The sequence below is a fragment of the Saimiri boliviensis genome, chromosome X (assembly GCF_048565385.1).
Source record: "Saimiri boliviensis isolate mSaiBol1 chromosome X, mSaiBol1.pri, whole genome shotgun sequence".
Classification (NCBI taxonomy): domain Eukaryota; kingdom Metazoa; phylum Chordata; class Mammalia; order Primates; family Cebidae; genus Saimiri; species Saimiri boliviensis.
This window is the reverse complement of record NC_133470.1, coordinates 45,870,658-45,890,770: the sequence shown is the minus strand read 5'-3', so window position 1 is coordinate 45,890,770 and position 20,113 is coordinate 45,870,658. Positions and strand designations below refer to the sequence as shown.

Here is a 20,113-nt window from a genome sequence, read left to right as displayed (position 1 = left end):
TGTGTGGGTTCCTAATATGCAAGTGTTCCTACTGCTAGCAATTTCCTCTGGTTTAAATATTCTTCGCTACATATCTGAATCTTATCTACTGCAGCCCAGTTCAAACACCCCTATTCCAGAGCACCTTCCCTGATTCTATGAGTCAGCAGGAACTCTGCCCTCCTCAAAGCAACAGCATACACATTCTGGGCAGGCCTCCTCAGTGGCTCTTGTCTTCTTTGCTATTGTACTATAACCACTGCTAGTTTCTTGCCTTCCCTAAAACACTACACATTCCTTGAGGGCACAGAAGGGTCTTATTCATTTTTGTGTCTCCCTGGAACCTAGTGAAATACCCTCTTACATGGAGCAGGGATTCAGTAGATGCTGAATGAACCAGTTAGGGAAAGTCCCCTTACTGATTTAAATCATGCAAGGCATCTGTTACACCATTTAGAAATTTCAGAGGTGAAATTCTTTTTTTTTTTTTCCCCCGAGACGGAGTTTCGCTCTTGCTACCCAGGCTGGAGTGCAATGGCGCGATCTCGGCTCACCGCAACCTCTGCTTCCTGGGTTCAGGCAATTCTCCTGCCTCAGCCTCCTGAGTAGCTGGGATTACAGGCACGCGCCACCATGCCCAGCTAATTTTTTGTATTTTTAGTAGAGACGGGGTTTCACCATGTTGACCAGGATGATCTCGATCTCTTGACCTCGTGATCCACCCGCCTTGGCCTACCAAAGTGCTGGGATTACAGGCGTGAGCCACTGCGCCCAGCCCGAAATTCTTACATAATTGCTGGATTAATGTAGCATGTTGGGGAAAAAATCCACCCCTTTCCTTAACCTCCCTTCTTTTCCAAAAAAAAATAGAAGGGTTCCTTTACTTGATAAAAACTATCCCAGGAAGGAAAGAGCCTTGGGCTTGCGAGTCAGAAGACTTGTGTTTAAAGCCTTTCTCTACTATTTATTAGCTAGGGAACCTTGTATAAATCTCGCCTCACTGAAACTTGGTTTTCTCATCGTCAAGTAATAACAACAAGGAGATTGTAGGGGCCAAACACCACAAATATACTACTACCTGAGGTTATTATAATTTCAGTGCTGCCTGTGTACAAAACACAGCTGTTTCCTTTGTGAGGGAGGAACTGAGTTATTTATAATGTGCAATCTAGCAGTTCACATCTCTCAAACACATGTTCTTTCCAAAACTCCTTTTATATTAATTATGATTTAAAAACCTATCCACTTTCATCTCAGAGCTTCAAAAAGTCCTAAAAGTGCTACTAATGTTCATTTAAACTAGGCTCTCTTTTCTCTCTCTGCATTCTTTTCTCCCACAGTCCAATTTGCTTTCACTCAAGACTTCTTACCCGTTGTGTGTAACCAGGCACTGCCGCAGTCCCAGCTTTCGGAAAATATCCACTACAATCTCCATGGGTGTAAGGTCAGTCACAGTGAAGGGGCTGAGATCCAGAATGTTCCGAAGCTTTAGAGTGGGTGGAGTGTATGGTGGCAATGGAGGAGAATGCTCCGTGAAATAAATGATGGAAGTGCTAACAACCCCATCCTGTTTCTTTCGAGCATTTTCTATTAGAATAGAAAGAAAAAGAAAATTGAAGATGGAAGTGCTAATTCTATCCTTCTGGCTCCTAACCAGTCCCCTCTTCCCTGTCTTCCCTTATTTCATGCATATGTATTGAGTTACACAGTGGATTCCACTATCCCCTTTCTGAAATCCTTACCAATTGAAATGATGAGATCTCTTCGGAGGACAAAGCCCACAAGTCTTTGGGACTCCCGGGATACCACCACTGGGAAGCCACTGTAAGTGGTTTCACTGATTATGGTCTCCACATCTTCCACAGTCATACTGTCCTGAGTAAGGACAGTCAACAAAGGATCATTTCTCCGGGGTTTCATCACATCCATTGCCAGGGTCTTATGAGCAAACTCTTCTTTGGCTTCAAGAAAGGGGTACCCATTGAGACGGATGTGGGCATCATAGATGCCCTCCCGCCCAAGAGCATCTGCCACCCACTTGCTTGTCATGGCTGCAGCCATCAGAGGTACGATGTATTCTAAGCCACCAGTCAGTTCAAACATTATGACAACAAGAGAAACAGTCATCCGAGTCACCCCACCTGCAAAGAAATAGACACAGTCTACTGAGGCAGGCAAAATATAGGATTCTTACAATTATGGGCCTTTCCAGGAAAAGCTGACCTACCAGAAACAATGAGGTCTCACCTACAACTGTGCAGACACCAGAGATTTCAGGAAAGCAAGGTTACAATGGACATGATTCAGAGTTCTCAAAATACATTCACAAGATGCCTTCTGCTTTTCTTTTTCTTTTTTCTTTCTTTCTTTTTTTTTTTTTTTTTTTTTTTTTTTTTGAGACGGGTTTTGTGCTCTGTCACCCAGGCTAGAGTGCACTGGCATTGCCACTGCTAACTGCAACCTCCATCTCCCAGCCTCAAGTGATCCTCCCACCTCAATCTCTTGAGTAGCTGAAACTACAGGCACATGTCACCACACCTGGCTAAATTTTTATTTTTTGTAGAGTTGGGGTTTCGCTACTTTACCCAGGCTGGCCTCAAACTCCTAACCTCAAGCGATCCTCCCTCCTCTGCCTCCGAAGTAGCTAGAATTACAGGTATGAGCTACCGTGTCCAGCCCAAGATGCCTTCTTGATTCTTTGTTCTTTCATTTTTCTGTTGCTACTTTTCCCCAATTTGAGAATACATGCCCAGTGTGGAGAATCCAAAAAATATAAACGTTATTATCTATTAGCTCACTGCTGATAAATAAGCACAGTAAAAATTTTGAATAACTTTTTCAAGTTTCTATGCAAAAAGTATGTTTTTAAATAAGTAAGCTCACATTATATGTTTAATTTTCTGCCACGTTTCCCCTTCTACTTTATGTTGGGAACATTTTGCATATTATTACAAATTTATATAACATCATATTTTAAGATGTTAAACATATTAACATCATATTTAAAGGCTGCATTGTATAACATCATATGGATGTACCACAATATTTAACCGTCCCTCATGTGCAAATTCCAGTTGATTCTAATTTTTTGCTTATACTATGATACACATTCTTGTGCAGATATCTTTGTCCAAATTTCTGATTATTTCCCCAGTATGAGAGAGCAGAATTCCCATTCTTTTTTATGATTTTACTTTTTTTTTTTTTTTGGTTTCCTCATCTGTATACTAGATGCTTTCTTAATGTGCTTGGAGAATGGCAAACCTAACTGGAAAGGGACAGGCATTTAAATTTTCCTGCAGTCAATTGTGTTTAACCAGGCACTGCTGCAGTCCCAGCTTTCAGAAAATATCCACTATGATCTCCATGGGTATAAGATCATAACCATGCCCATAACCAACTCTTCTGTTGCTTGTCACCTGGGTAGCAACTTCTTTGAAATTAAAGCAAATACTACTCACCTAAGCAGGCTGCAGCCCCAACCATTGCATAAAGGCCAGGGGTGATACAATCAGCTCCCTGACTACACCAGCTATTGAAGACAGTCCATTCCTGGTGGTAATAAGCCAGTTGTTCCATTCCTACTCCTAGAAGTCGACCTGCTATAGCACCAACGGCCATGCTAGGGATGAAGAGGCCAGAAGGGATCTGCAAAGAGAAAGCAATAGATGGTTAGTGAGAAATTATGCAACTGCTTGGTACATGGTAAGGGCTGGAGGGCTGACCCTCTGCAAAGCAAACAGGCCAATTACAATTTAACTATGCACTATGCTAGCAAGTGGCTGTAAAGATCTGTGTAACACTACAGGGACTAGAGGTTCTCTGGGATGTGCAGGCAAGGACGACTGCAAAGAAGCTTACCCTGATTCGGGGTCCAACAGGCAAGAGCCTGAACTCTCCAGACCAACACAGAACTGGAGGCAGAAATTAGGCCTTTCCCAAAGAAAAAGGAAAATAGATGGAGTTTCTCATATATACAGACAGTTCCACCAATTTTGAATTCTTTTCAACAACGACTACCCTTTATTGAGTACCTACCATGTCCTATGCTGGATGCTCTACATGCAAGATTCATGGGTTCTTTATAACCCCAGGAGGTAGGCATTACTATTCCCAAATGCCAAGAACCTAAGGTTCAGAGAGGTTAAGTAACCCACCAAAGGTCAAGATTTAGTCAAGACTGGTGATGGGATTTAAATGGAACACTCATAACCATGCTCATATATTGACTCTTAGCCCACTGCTCACACAAAAAGGATGACACATAACGTTTCAGTCTATTTTATAACAGTATCAAGAAAGATTAAACAATTAAAATTTTTAAATGAGATCATGACTATGGTTATATGCTTAACCAAAAAAGGAAAGGTCATCTATTTCCCCACTTTCTCTTGATTCCTAGGATATTATAGTAAATCATTAATATTCTGTACTAAGAGAGGGAAATAATGGTAAAGATAACCAAAACAGCAGATTCTTTTTAAATAGCCTGTGTTTGATTTTGGAATGCATTTGAAGCTGGTGTTCTGATGGTTTACACATTCCCTTTAAGTGAAGGAATGCAGGCATGAGGTGAAAATTACCTCAAGAAGCACTGCAAAACTTCCCAGGGTCTCCATCCCGTCCCAGTATCGAAGGGATGAATGGTGTCATCTTAGAGATTATAGTATTGCCTAAACTGAGTTGCTATCTCTTCCTTTCTGGCTCGAATCTCCACTTCTCCAGAGAATAGAGGAAAACTACTTGGTAGTTAGGGCGCTAAAGAAAAGAAACCACCAACCAAAAACCTAGAAAGGAGGAGGAAAATACCTTAACAAATTTTCTTTTCTGGCTTCTTCTGAAACATGGAAATGGTAACATGTACCGAAAGTAAAACATGCCAACCTGGTATCCGCTTTTGATAGCTTAAATATTAACTAAGGATCACCTGTGAAGTGGATCCCACTTATTGACAATTGAACATTGATACCAACTGTAAAAAATATATTTAGCTATATATTGGGTTGAACCACAGGAAACTGCCATTTTAGCAGTCAAAATGGTTGAATCCCAACAACTTCTTTGCTTCAGTCAATATTGTGCTTTATTGGTAAACTCTAAAGCCATCCCATAAGGACTAACACTGTGCTAGTCAGATATCATTTTAATATAAAATATACTGGAATAAATACCTCACCATCCTTTTTGAGGTGCAAAATATGTTCTCCACAGAAAAGGGGAAAACGTTCTTCCTAAAATTTCATCACTGAGGCTGGCATTTGGACAACTCAAGGCTTGGATAATTTGAGATAGAAGTACAATTTTCTAGCAAGTTATGAGAACATGTGGCATAAAAGAGGCTTTGGGGGTAAGGGAATAATGTGACGGGGATTTGAAAGCACCATATGAACTATCAGGATTGTATGATACCTGGGCTTTGCCCTCCAAAACCCACAGCCACGCATGCAGCCACTGAGTCCTAAAAGAATTCCTCACCTTCATGCCAAAGGTGAATATAGTAATGACAATTTTCAGTATGAGTGTTAAAGCCAGCTGCCACATTGCACTGTAGACTCCCACACCAGCCGGTCTGTCAGGCAGTTCACCCCCCTTGCTTGTGTTGAAACGGTTCTCATAATCACAGAGCTTGGAGGAGTCCAGAAGGCCACAGTCATTAAACAGCTCAGAAATGAGCTCACTTGTGCTCATCCGAGTGTATTCATTGGGGAAAGCCAGGACGGCAGTGATGGCTGTCACGACGAGTACCTCTATAACAGGATACTTGCCCAACTGGGTGGTCTTTCGCTTCCGACACCAGGCAATGTTTGTGCGGATAAACAGTGCTCCCCAAAGACCACCAAATATGCCCAGCAGAATGAATGGCACGAGCTCAAAGAGATGCCATGGGGTGTGAAACTCCACATAAAATAGAACCAAGCGGCTGTTCCCAAATGGATTGATGGAGCGTAGAGTAAATGCTGCCACCAAGGCAGCGAAAAATGAACGCCACAATGTTTTAAGGGGAAAATAGTAGCTGACCTAGAAGAAAGAAGGTGAGAAAGTAAACTCAGTCAATATGCAGAAACTCTTTCAGGTGAAAAGCTGCGCTGCAGGCATCAGAGTCAACTCAAGGATGAAAACTGCCCATGGAATTTTAGTTGCATGGTAAAGCACCAAGTTGGGGAGAGCACTCAGGAACTGTGATATTCACAGATATTGTACATTATGTACAAAATTATTGTGCTGCAATGTACAAAATTCCTGACACAAAAGCATGCACATGTTATGCAATGAAAAGTTGTTACCTCTTCAAGGCTGAATAATACTCCACCTATAGGTGCTCCAAAAGCTACAGATACACCAGCTGCTGCTGCAGCCGACAAGACCTACAATCCAAAACTCAGAATTAGTGATAGAATAATGCTGCTCTCCTCCACTCAATCACATTTTTAGAAGGAATGCTAGTGGTTACCGAACATTAAAAAAAAAAAAAAAAAACACTTCACATGCTCCATATCATCAAAAACAAAGTTCAAACACTGTATGCTGAATTTTGAATACACATGTATAGTTCACATACTTGACCAGGTAAGACGGCCCTTCCTTTGTAATTTATTTAGCCATGTGCTTTATTCTAAATTATGCCCCCATCTCCCATACTCTCAATTTAGTAGCCGCATTTGCGTTTCTAGACCTATTTGTTCACCATCTAAATGGTGTACTTATAGTGAGTGATGTATTTATTTATATAGCAGTTTGTAAAGGAATGCTTTTTAAATGACATGTTCAAGAAGGCGCTAATGACATAAAACCAAAGTCACAATTGGGTCACAGCTATTCAGCAGCTGAAAGTATTCATGCAATAGGTATTCAGAGTTTCCTGTACCCTGTGTCCTACTCTATGCTCAATATACCTATGGACATAGAAATAAGGGGGCAACTAGATTTTTAAGAGAAGACTTAAGGGACGGCAAGGAAAGGGATTAGAGGAGAGTGGGAGAGGAAGAATGAGCCAAAGGAAAAAAGCGATAAAGAGAGAAAGAGACTAGTGATACTGAGAGAGCGCCAGCTCTGTGTAGGCGTGTGTGTACATGTAAAATGTACACGACAAACACTAGTAATGGCAAACAAACCAAAATTAACAGATGGACCAAGTCCTTTCATTGGATTCTGGTTGCTATGGAGAGAGAGCTGATTTGGAGAAGTAAAGAAGTATTTTAGAGAAAGTTGAACAAAATTATGAGTTTTAAAGAATAAAAAGGTCCTTGGCAAAATAAGCATATAGGATTCTCTGGGAGAGTAGGATGGCTCAGGAAAGTGATGGGAAGGAAAGAGTGGAGTCTCTGGTGCTAGCTGTAAGGAGTTTGAAATTCCTAGCTACACTGGCTTTCATTTAAGAAAGATGAGGACAGCCAACATGCAATTTGAGAAAGGGGATTTCAGTGACGGCGTTTAGGAAGAATTAAGAGAGAGAAAGAATCAGGGTGGCCAGTTTAATTTTATTAGAGTGGAGTCTGTCTACACCCTTCTTTCTCAAGTCTGTTTTACTCTCAACCATCTGACCACTTTGACAAGGCCATCAGACAAAAAAAGGTTGCCACTGATGATGAAAACAACAGGAAAAAAAAAATAACTGGAAAGTCTAAATAAGTACTACAAAGTAACTTTAAGATTCAAATACTGGGCGGTTGTGTTAGCTCATGCCTTTAATCTCAGCACTTTGGGAGGCTGAGGCAGGAGGATCACTTGAGCCCAGGAATTCAACACTAGCCTGGGCCACATGGCAAAAGCCAGTGTCCACAAATTCTAAAAATTAGCTGGGTATAATGGCATGTGCCTGTATTCTTAGCTACTTGAGAGGGTGAGGTAGGAGGATTGCTCAAGCCTGAGAGACAGAGGTTGCAGTGAACCGAGATCACATTACTGCATTCCAGCCAGGCCAACAGACTGAGGCCCTGTCTCAAAAAAAAAAAAAAAAAATTTAAAAAAAGATTTAAATAGTGTTATGCACCACATAACAATGTTTCAGTCAATGATGGACCACATACAACATGATGGTCCCATAAAATTATAATATATTTTTGCTGAACTTTTTCTATGTTTAGATGCATAGATATTTACCATTGTGTTCCAATTGCTCATAGTATTCAGTATAGTAACATGCTGTACAGGTCTGTAGCCTAGGAGCAATAAGCTATATCACAAAGCCTAGGTGCATAGCAGGTTAGACCATCTCAGTCTGTGTAAGTCCAATCTATAATGTTTACACAGTGATAAAATCTCCTAACAATGCATTTCTCATAACGTATCCCTGTCAATAAGTGAGACATGAATATATTCATATGAGTCTAGTTGGAGAAATACATGGCATCTGTACAGAGAAACAGCCAAATCAAATTCCTCTCTTATTAAAAACTATTTGAACAAAAATGTTAATTGTATAATATGAAAGTCCCCAGCAATCTGTAGTTTGAAATTAACCTTCATCCATGCAAAACCAGCAACGATCACTACTTCACTCTTACTCATTAAAATATTTTTTCAAAAAAAATATAAACACAGAAAACGTAAAAGAATAGCACAAAGAATTCCCATATATCCTTTATGTAGATTCTGCAGTTGCTACCATTACGGCATTTGTTTTACAATTCTCTCTCTTTTTTTTTTTTTCTGAAGAACTGAAATTTCACTCAGAAAAGTCAGTTGCACATATAAGGCTCATGTACCCTGAAATGCTTCAGTGCATTTAGGGTTTAAATACTTTTATGTCCGAAAAGCAAAGACAGTCTCTCCCATAATCACAGTTCAATGATCAAAATAGGAAATTTACACCAACAACTATTATTTGATCTATAAATCTCATTCAAATTTCATTCTAAAAAAAGTATTTCTAGAAAAAAAATGTTCTTTCAACTCTTCCCTTTTGTTGAACCCACTTAACAACCTCAGCAATTTAACACTCCCTTTAAGTCCCTCTACTGCATGACAGGTAGCTAAACAATCTACTCATATTTCCCTGTCTTCTCTCCTGCTAGTTCTCCTCTCCTTTCTAACTGTGCCAGGAACTTTCTCCTTTGAACCATCAAAATTTATTCTACATTTGAGATCTCAGTGTCTTTGAGTTTCCTTCTGGGTCTTGTGGTTAATTTTTTTCGTTTGTTTTCCTAAGAAATCATTAGGTTCCTGTTTTGTGAAAAATCCTTTTTAATGAAATGACCTTGGTCTTGACCCATTCCGTATGTAATGTCTTTGTAATTTAAAGAAAATAAAGTAAGAGCCATTATTTTCTTAAGCCCTTAATTATAGCAAGAAAAACAGTAAACCAATGACTTGGAACTTAAAAAAAAAATGTCCTTCCTCCTCAAAACAGCATACATTAACAACTGCATAAACATGACAACCACCACAGAGTTGCCGTGGCAGGACTAATTGATTTGGGCTGAAACAAAAGGCAGAGAGAGGTCCAATACAGAGAGAAACTAATTCAAATATAGTGCTAGACGGAATAGAAGGTGAAAAAACTGACATCTGAAACATACACTGCACTTAGATGTGCTATTCCATAGGAATAAACATCTTTTAAAATCTTTCTGTAACTTACTTTGTAAGAGAAGCAACATATGATTGAATACAATTATATAAAATAGTTAAAATCCTTACATCTTCTTCACTACCACCTCACTCTCTGAATAACCATAGATGAACATTTTTAACAGTTTGGCATAGGCCAGGCATGGTGTCTCACACCTGTAATCCCAGCAGTTTGGGAGACTGAGGCAGGATTGCCTGAGCGCAGGAATTCGAGAACAGCCTGGGCAACATAGTGAAACCCCGACTCTACAAAAAATACGAAAATTAGCTGGGTGTGGTGGTGCGCACCTGTAGTTTCAGCTACTCAGAAGGCTAAGGTGGGAGGATCACCTGAGCCCAGGGGAGGTTGAGGCTACAGTGAGCCGTGATCATGCCACTGCACTGCAGTCTGGGTGACAGAGTGAAACTGTCTCAAAAAAAAAAAAAAAAAAGTAAAACCAGTTTGGGGTAAAACTACTTTCCAGACATCTTCTATTAATAAGTACATATACACTTTCAAAAAATATGAATTATATACATTATTGAAAAACTGACTTTTAAAATCTAATGGTGTTTCATAGTCAGAATTCCGAGTCAATATATATAAGGTTATCTCATTTAATGGTTACAAAGTATTCTACAGTATGAACAGAATAGTATTTATTCAATTACTTCCCTATTCATGGACATTTTTGTTGCTTCAGGTTTTCACTATGTTGACATACGAGGCACTATCCTTATACGCCTTTGTGCACATACATGTTAGGATGTCTGTAGGATAAATTCCTAGAAGTGGAGTTGCTGGGTCAAAGGGTGTTTGCATTAACATTGGTAGAACCCCCAAATTCTCACCCCCTAAGATTGTGTCATTTATGCTCACAACCAAAAAGAGATTATTAAGGCCATTTGTTATTACCTCTCTGCGCTTGGCTTCATTCTTCCTGTATTTGTTGAAGCAGTGGCACAGGATGTTCCCACAGCAGCAAGCCACGTGCACTAGAGGGCCCTCTTTGCCCAGGCTCAAGCCAGACGACACTGCCAGCACCAAGGTGATGGTTTTGATAACCAGAGTCCACTTACCCAAATAGCCCCTAATAATGAAACCACTCAAGATAGTTTTTATCTGCAGGTCAAACACAGAAAGACTGAATATAGACTAAGGAAGTCAACAAGGCTAAGAAGCAAAAATCTGGACCTCATTAGAGAAACTGCATCTTTTGAATAAGTGACATATAAATGCTTGACCTAGAGTGATCCCTGTTTGGAAGGGAGCCCAGGAGCCCCAGAAAGCAGGAACTGTTCTTTAAGCTTTCATGTTCCTCCTCTTTTAGGGGGAGGGGAGTGACAGCTGGGCAAGGATGTATTATAAGTATGAGAGTGTGCATACATGAAGGAGGAGCTGGAGAGGGAGGGATAGGTGTTTTCCTCAAGTTAAAACATGGTAGCCCAAGAGGCACATTCTGAGAGGACAAGGCTAATGTCCCTGAAACAACCTTAAAGGTTAGGTATAGTCTTGATTCCTTGGCAAAAAAAAAAAAAAAAAAAAAAAAAAAAATTGCGACTTATTACCTGGTCAGAAAACAGGAAGGGGCAAAGTCATCCTGGTAACCTAAGTCTCAGTGTCTTCAGTCACTGTCAAGCAATCTAAGCCAAAAGTAGTTAGTAACAGGGTTTTAACCACCCCATGTAGCCTGAATCATATTGTGGGAAATGGACCAAGTAGTTTTCTTTCTTTTGCTCTGAAAAAGCTGACAATAACACTGCTTTTTCAGGTCAGAATCTTGGGATTTACTCTGGGAACTTTTTGGAGAGGGATCAGGGGAGGTTTTCCAGAGCCTGGCTCAACAGGATCCCTCAGAAGGCTAAGAATCAACTCCCTTTAATTTCCAGGTAGACCAGGCTGAGAAGGACTTGTGGAAAGACCTAGGCCTTTGATGGCCTCGGGATCAAATCCTGCCTAACATTCATCAAACCGTGGTATGTGCTGGAATACATATTAAGAGATTTTAACCAAAAAAGATTCATATTGTAACCATATATAAACCATTTTAAGAGACTCACCTCAGGGATTCCGGAGCCACAGGCATAAGGCGCAAACACCTTGACAAGAGATACGGCAAGGAAGGCAAATAGGAGAGCCCAGAGGACGTACATGAAATAATTGACTATATAGGCGAAGGCTCCCTGGAACAGGAGAAAAAAAGAAGCATGTTTTAGCCTAGACAGCTTCAGTGAGGCATGCAGCTCTTCTAAGTAATGGTTTTTCAGGAAAGAAGGTCTGAAAAAAAAAGACCAAGAATAAATTGTTCAAGATGTTTCTTCCTAAATTGTCAACTACTGAAACACTGTCAGGCCACTTAGTACTGAAAATGAGATGCTTTGCTACACCCAAAGGAAATTTACCATGAATTCTAAGGATGGACAAGGAGAAGAGCAAACTAAAAACCTTGAAACCAAATTCTTTTTATATATGAGTGCCTTCATGGGTTTTGTAGTCAAATATATATGATTCCATGTCATTTTACCAAGAGTCTTAACAGCACCCCCCCCCCTTTTATTTTGGAATGGCTAAACCTTGGCTTTACATGTGAAGTGAAGAGCGGATCTCAAGTTCCAACTAAATTTACCTTTAGCTACTTACCTTGGTGTCAAATTCTCATAGGTTATAGTAACAAAATTTCTGGGTGTTTGTTTTTTTTTCTTTTATTCTTTACTGTATATATTTAAGGTATACAACATGATGTTTTATATACATATACATAGTGAAATGGTTACTACATTCAAATAAACTTACAAGCATATTACCTTACATAGTTACCTTTCTTTGTATGTGTGGTAAGAGCATCTAAAATCTACTCTTAGCAAATTTTTAGTATACGGCATTATTGACTCTAGACCTCATGCTGTAAATTAGCTCTCTAGACTTATTCACCCTACCTCACTGCAAATCTGTACCCTTTGGCCCACTTCTCCCCATTTACTCCTCCTCCATGCCCCAAGTAACCATCATTCTGCTCTCTGGTTCTGTTTACTCAACTTTCTTTTTCAGAGTCCACAAAAGAAAATTTTGGTACCACAGACTCAGCAACAACCATATAATATAAATAGAAAGTTTCAGGCCCTGGTCATACTGGATATAAAAAAAAAATGGCAACAATTATTTTTAAAATGGAAAGAATATACATTTTGAGACTATTCCCCTGTGATAAATGAAGCATGCCACAAAAGAAATCTAGTTTTGACCAGCAGTAAAGACTCATCCATATTAAAGGACCTGCAAATAGTCATGTCTTACAAAAAAGCAATTTTGATTAGGAAGTTATGCTTGCTGGTAGAAATATTAGGAGTTGCAACCCAGTCAACTTACATAAAATACGAAACTCAATAGACTTTTGAGTTTTCAAAACATGAAACACTATTAAAGTAATTCACTGACCTAGACAAAGAGAACCAGAATATGCTCAGGTTTTTTCTGAGTTGTAAATTTGACACAGGTTTTCCATTATCTTAGGCCCTCAGAGGAACACATGATTGCTATTTCTTTGCCTTTCCAATGTAGCTAAGGAGGAAGAAGACTGCAGAGGTAGGAAACAAAGAGGGTAAGGCAGTGAAAGGAAAAGTAACTCAAACTGGCCAAAGGCAGAGATCAGGAGGCCAAATTTCTGGCATTTGGAGAAGGCTTCTTAAAACCTAGAGGACTCTTTTCCCAGGGAAGGATTTCACTCAGAAAAAGAAGAGCCAGAGAAATTTGTCCCTAGAGCAAATCTCAAGCTCTAGTTTGAAAGTAATTGTTGGAACACTTAAACACACACAGCTATGAGGGGGCAGTATGAGAAAGCCCTGCAGTGATAGAACAGTTCTAAATCTTGACTGTGGTGGTGGTTAAACAAATGCTCACATGGGATAAAACTGCAATGAACTACATGCGTGCACCCATATACACACAAATACACACACACACACACACACACACACACATGATACATACATAAATCAGTGTGTATAAAACTGGAGAAATAAAGCCTGTGGATTGTACCTATGTCAATTACCTGGTTTTGCTATGGCATTACAGTTATGCAAGCTGTTGCCATTGAGGGAGGGAAGGCTGGGGGCAGGGTACTGAGGATCTCCTTATACATTGTTTTGCAACTTCTTATGAATCTGTAATTACTTTTGTGTGTATGTGACAGGATCTCACTCATTGCCCAGGCTGGAGTACAGTGGCACTATCATTGCTCACTACAGCCTAGATTTCCTGCGTTCAGGGAATCCTCCCATCTTACCTTCCAAGTAGCTGGGAACTATAGGTGGTTGCTATCACCTATTTCTGTTTAGATACAGGGGTCTCACTATATTGTCCAGGCTGGTCTCAAACTCCTGGCCCCAAGGGATTCTCCCTCCTCAGCCTCCCAAAGTGCTGGGACTACAGGCATGAGGCACATCTTACTCAGCCCTTGAAGGAGAGGATTTGGGTTTTTTTTTTTTTTTTTTTTTTTTTTGAGATGGAGTCTTGCTCTCTTGCCCAGGCTGGAGTGCAGTGGCATGATCTCGGCTCACTGCAACCTCCACCTCCCGGGTTCAAGCAATTCTCCTGCCTCAGCCTCCTGAGTAGCTGGGATTACAGGCACCTGACACCACGCCCAGCTAATTTTTGTACAGTTTTTAGAAGAGATGGGGTTTCATCATGTTGGCCAGGCTGGCCTTGAACTCCTGACCTCAGGTGATTCACCCACCTCAGCCTTCCAAAGTGCTGGGATTACAGGCATGAGCCAACCCACCTGGTTAATTACTTTTAAAATAAAAGAATCCCCCCCAAAAGCAAGGGAAATACACATACACACACACACACACACACACACACACACACACACACACACTCTCTCTCTCTCTCTCTCTCTCTCTCTCACTCTCTCTCTCTCTCCCCCTAAGTTACAGTACTTCCCGAACTTTTCTACCCAAGTTCTCCTAATCTAGGAGAGAGTAAACAAAGGCATCAGAGTATGGGACAGGGTACCAGGAGCAGAGCTGAAACAGAGTTTTTTTTTTTTTTTTTTTCTTAACAAGTATGAAATTTTGCATTCCATTTTTAAATGATTATTTACACATAATTTTTGAAAAACATTTTCCTAATATTCAGGAAAAAGTAATGCTCTGGGAAGGCATATAATGTTTGTCCTGTAGTTTCACCTACCCTCTGGCATGCTGACCTTACCCTAGTTTGAGATGCACAGACCTAAACCCTCTCAAACATACAGCATGTATGTACTCCTTTTATTGAACACTTTGCCTAAGCCAATATGCATGGTCATATATGCATATAAACAGTCCTATTTCTATCTTTATTCTTTTCCTAGCCTCCTTTTCCCTGGACTGTTTGTATTTGTGTATGTGCCTGCACATGCCACCTCAAACTGTTTTAGACCAAGGTGGGTAATATAAATGTTGGCAGAAGTCAGGGTGGAATTGGGAGTTGAGAGGTTTTTGTTTTGTGTTGATTTTGTTTTCAGTGGGAGAGATCGAACATATATCTGAGTGGTAAAAGAAAGGTAAGTAACTGAAAAATAAGCAAAGTTACCCTGGCATCAAAAAACATATGCTAGGCCAAGCACAGTGGCTCATGCCTATAATCTCAGCACTTTGGAAGACCAAGGCAGGAGGATAACTTGAGCCCCGGAGTTTGACACCAGCTTAGGCAACACAGTAAGACTCCATTTAAAAAAAAAAAAAATTATCTAGGTGTAGTGACATACACCACACCATAGTCCCAGCTGCTCCGTAGGAGGACTGGTGAGAGGATTGCCTGAGTCTAGGAGGTTGAGGCTGCAGCAGTGAGCTATGGTCGTGTCACTCTACTCCAGCCTGGGTGACAGGGAAAGACCCTGTCTCAAGAAAAAAAAAAATGTGCCAGAAGAGAAGGGCAAATGAAAATATTGATTTGATTGCAAAATGGGATGATAGGCAATTTTATTCTTGGGTTTCTATTATTTTGACATGGAATGCACTGTAATTTTTTTCAATGTTCTAATGCAATGCTCAGGGAAAATCACTTTTCCAATCTATATGCATAAACACATTTTTAACCCACTCTATCCTTCATTAGAAATTACAGCCCACCTGTTGGCTGCCTCTGACATTTATTTTGAAATTATTAGAAAACGAGAAATTCAGTCACACTATGTATTAGTATCTAAGAAGAAACACCAGGCTTATTAAAGCAAACAAAAAACCATTTTAAACATAAGCGTCAAATGACTCCACACATCAGCAGAGATGGAAATAGAGCTGCACTTAAACCACAGAGAAAGGCAGCTGGTACTGGTTCCCCTTTCTGTGAAAAGGAAAATAAAGGAAGATTCCACAACTGCTGTGAGTACAGTATAAGAAATAAAATAAGTAAGAATAAAAGTCAATGGCTCATAAAACATCACTACATGTTACCTCATCTGTGCTGATGATAAGCTGGGACCAGCTATTCCACTCTGGGCATTTGTCTCTCTCTTCAAAGGTGACATGATCAGAGTTCCAGCAACAATGTTCATGGTTAAACCAGAATCCCCCTGTGCATATACCTTCTTTCAAGTCTGTCATCCAATGAGCAGAGATGTCTATCAAACCAGCTAACGAACCTGATTTGTGGGAAGGGAGGGAAAGGCCAAAGTTAAATTGAATCTTGCAATTGTTCTTTGGTCATCAGAATAAGCTTTGTCAGAGAAAATGAGGGGAAAGGAATCAAAGTAAGGGATGAGCACATACTTCCCCATTCCACCTGCAACCTCTGATTGTGTATCTGCTTCATTTTCACTTATTATCTCTGTACTAAACATTGGCATTGGTAGAATTTCTATATAGAAGGGAGTTAGGGAAAACAAAACGGTTGAGTGGGAGCAAGGGGCTAGTAGACCTATCTTTAAGCTGAACTAACAAGGCAAAAACACTGTTTTGACTTCAACTTTATGAATTTGATCAATAAAGAGTCAAGTTTATTAAAGATTATTTTATTCACACACACACACACACACACACACACACACATATATGCAAGATTCAAAAAATGTGAATTGCCCAACATTGAGGAATATTCTATGACGTTTATTTTAGATTGGTTAGAGAGGAGAGCTGACAAGGGCTAAGCCTTGATAGCAGGATTGTGCTCCATGGACAAGAGAATTTGAACAATGGCAGGAAGGCATTCTGGGCTAAAGGAGCTGAATTTATCAAAGCACAAGCTGTGATGTGCATGGAAGGTGAGATGAAGCTTTAGACATGTTGAAGCCTCCTGAACCTAGGACATGAACATCCTAAAGTTTTCTTGCTGAGAAAGAGCAAACAGGATCATACACAGAACATTCACCACAGAAAATGATGAGGAAATGGAATCATGAACTGGGGACTTATACACTGTGGCTAATAGACTGATAGGGTTAAGACAGTTATAGTACTTTAGATTCTGGCCTTCTCATCATTTCTGTCATCCAGATGAAGAAACTCTGGCATAAAGAAATTAAATGGCCCAGAATCATGCTTTAGGGAAATAGTAAAGCCATCATAAAATTCACAGCCCCTGAATTCCCAGACTGTTCCAGCATTTAGACACACTGCTTCTATTGTTGCTCTCCAATGCTTAAAAACAAAATACCCTGTGTGTACAAGGAAAGAAAAATATTCACTGACCACCTAGTGACAAGAAATACATTAAAAAGTTGAGGATATTATGCCTACATTCCAACAGACGGGAAGCCATGTCATGTGTGTGTTTTGGTAGGTGCTAAAAGTGTTAACACAGGTTATTTACATACTCAAAGAACCTAGTCAAATCTAACACATTGTTTGACACCTACTCTTGCCCACTCCGGCCCACAATCTTCTCTGCCTTTTAGAGTTTGGCTTATTCTCTGGTTGTTTCACATGCGCATGTCTTATTTCACCTAATACTGGTCCCCTCCTTCATGTCTTCTCCTTGTACCTCTCATCCTCCCCAGAGTCAGTTCTTTCTTCTCTGGTTACAAATTTTATTAGGTTTCCTCTACCCTGAAGAATAAAATGTTGTCCCTTGTCCTTGTTATCATTTCAAGCCTTTGCCCTTCCTCTCTCTCCTATGACTATGAAAACTTCTACAGTGGTTGCCTTCTCTTGAAATCTATTAGGTTGGTGCAAAAACAATTGCGGCTTTTCACCATTAAAAGTAATGCCGTTACTTTTGCACCAACCAAATACATTTAGCTCCTAATATTTTTCTGAGATGGTTTTTCAAGGTCATTGCTGTGCTCCTAACTGCTACGTCATATAACCTTTTTTCAGCCATCTTCCTTCTCAGCCTCTCTGTAATACTTAGCATTATAGACCGCCCAGTCTATTATTAGGCAGCTCTAAACAGCCAGACCATGTTCTCTCTCCTGTAAGAGCCAGAAGGGGCAGAGTTAACACCCTAGGCCATGGGTTGGCAAACTATAGCCCAAGGGCCAAATCTTGCCTGCCTCCTATTTTTGCAAATAAAGTTTTTCTGGTCACAACTAGGTTCGTTTGTTTACCTATGGTCTATGGCTGCTTTCATGCAACATCAGCAGAATGGAGTGGGTGCTATAGAGACCACTTGGCCCACAAATCCTAAACATTTACTATCTGGCTCCTTTACAGCAGAAGTTTGCCAATCCCTGCCCTAGACAATTTTCAAAAACCCAGCTATAGATAAGCCATTCCTCATTTGCTACAGTCATGTTCTACTCCAAGGCTCATGAATTATTCTCTCTTGGTAACAGCAGCCGCTGCAGCAGCATTAACAACTGGCGGCTGCGCTAATGAGTGCTATTGTGTGCTGTATCTCATTTAATACTCACAACAAACTTCTAACATTCAGACTTTGATTATAACCATTTTACAGATCAGTAAACTAAAGCTTCCATGGATCAAGAAACTTTTTCAAAGCCACAAAACTAGCAGGGGCTTGGATTCAAATCCAGGCAGCCTAAAACTAGAGCCTCTGCTTGCTGTTAACTACCACTGCATACCCTCCATCTCCAGGTTTCTACCTAACTTCTTTTCAGCTCAAGATTCCAGATTTTCCTAGGCCGTATCATTTAATACCATGAGGACACACCTCTTACCATCTCTACCTAGTGTCCTTGGTACTCTGCTTTCCCCCACTGGGTGAGAAGCCTTCTTGGAAACTTGGTTGAAAGCTGTATTTGTTTAGCAAGTATACCATTTTTAGGAAGACTATATATCATTTGGAGTGGCGGGGAGGTTGATGGAGTTTATAAGGCAAGGTGGCACCATTCCACCCCTAGCCACTATGAAAGAATGAGATCATAAGCTTCTTGAGAGTATGAACCATATCTTACATGCTTTTCTGCATCACCAAACGAGAGAGTAGATGTTTAAGAAACACCCACAAAATGTCTCAGGAAGTCTTCTTCCACATCTTCTCTCCTAAAACCCATGCAGCACATATTTCTTTACTGTCTCCAACAGAAGGGGTCTTCCTCAAAACAAGCACCAAACGGCTAACATCATCTTAAAATGGATACAGTATTTTATAGTGTACCAAATGCATTTAATGCATTTCCTCATTTATTTAAGGTAAGAATTGCAGGTATTAGTACCCTGTACAGATGGGGACATCAAGCTTCTAAACGGTTCACCAGCAGTTCATTAAAAGTAGGAAATAGGAAAGCATAGTACCTGACTCAGCTCATGACTTGGGGGAGGAACATACCACAATTTTAGGAGATTTGTTTTGAAAACTAACATTTTACCATACCTGATAAAAGCCCAATAAGGAGCATCAACAACCAGCCGGAGAAAGCATCACTCACGCTGTGAATTAAGGCCCATGTTGACTCTTTGCTTTTATTGGTAATCTAGGGGAAAATTAGAAAACATTGGTACACTCTACCCACACCCTTTTTTCACCTCAAAACTGTTCAACAAAGAAATACAAAGACAAATCATTGGAGAATAGAGACCAATTTAGAGCTACCTCTCACATCATCTTTAGCTGAACCAGTGTAACAATTTTGAGGTTTACTGAAACCCCACCTTCATCTACAGTATTGTAATACCCACAAGTGCCTTATTCAGGGCTTCCTCCCAAGCTGCTCATTTCTTATAGCATCAACGTGTCTTGCTAATTATAGTGGTCTCTTTCTGTCCTGGACATCAGATATTCCAAGGGCAATCTCTTTGACTCACAGCAAATAGTTTCAATGTTTTTCACAGAGGAAACAAACACAGGCTTATTTGAGTGATAAAAGTACAAACTGAGGCTTTACTACCTGGGGGCTGTAGTTCAGGTCAGGCAAATTCCCAGACTTAATCCCACAAACCCCTAATTGTACAGTGGTCACAGATACTAAGTGATAGCAACAATGTATCTCTTTCATTTTCAAAAACCTGCTGGTAACATCAAGGCTATCAGGAGGTACAGAAAGTTTTATTTTTTAAGTCCTAGCCTTGACAATTTAACCCTTCAGGGTCCACATTTTAAAAATCAACATTCTGACAGTTTTGTGTGGGTACCTCCCCTTTCTCTGTATCTCTATTTCTTATCTTTGAAATGGCAACTTAGCTACCCCACTGTATCTACAGT

General features: G+C 40.2%; 1 protein-coding gene across 3 annotated transcripts in view; it reads right to left on the bottom strand.

Moving 5' to 3' along the window:
• CLCN5 (chloride voltage-gated channel 5) overlaps window positions 1-20,113 on the bottom strand; it is a 158,246-nt gene that overhangs the window by 7,261 nt on the left and 130,872 nt on the right. For all 3 annotated transcript variants that reach the window (XM_003939583.4, XM_074391913.1, XM_074391914.1), the window contains 9 exons: window positions 19,286-19,385; window positions 15,967-16,154; window positions 11,590-11,712; window positions 10,445-10,651; window positions 6,264-6,344; window positions 5,455-5,997; window positions 3,441-3,627; window positions 1,722-2,120; window positions 1,350-1,566 (listed from right to left, as the gene is read on the bottom strand). In XM_003939583.4, the coding sequence (XP_003939632.1) occupies window positions 1,350-1,566; window positions 1,722-2,120; window positions 3,441-3,627; window positions 5,455-5,997; window positions 6,264-6,344; window positions 10,445-10,651; window positions 11,590-11,712; window positions 15,967-16,154; window positions 19,286-19,385 (2,045 nt within the window). The remainder of the gene's footprint in view (window positions 1-1,349; window positions 1,567-1,721; window positions 2,121-3,440; window positions 3,628-5,454; window positions 5,998-6,263; window positions 6,345-10,444; window positions 10,652-11,589; window positions 11,713-15,966; window positions 16,155-19,285; window positions 19,386-20,113) is intronic.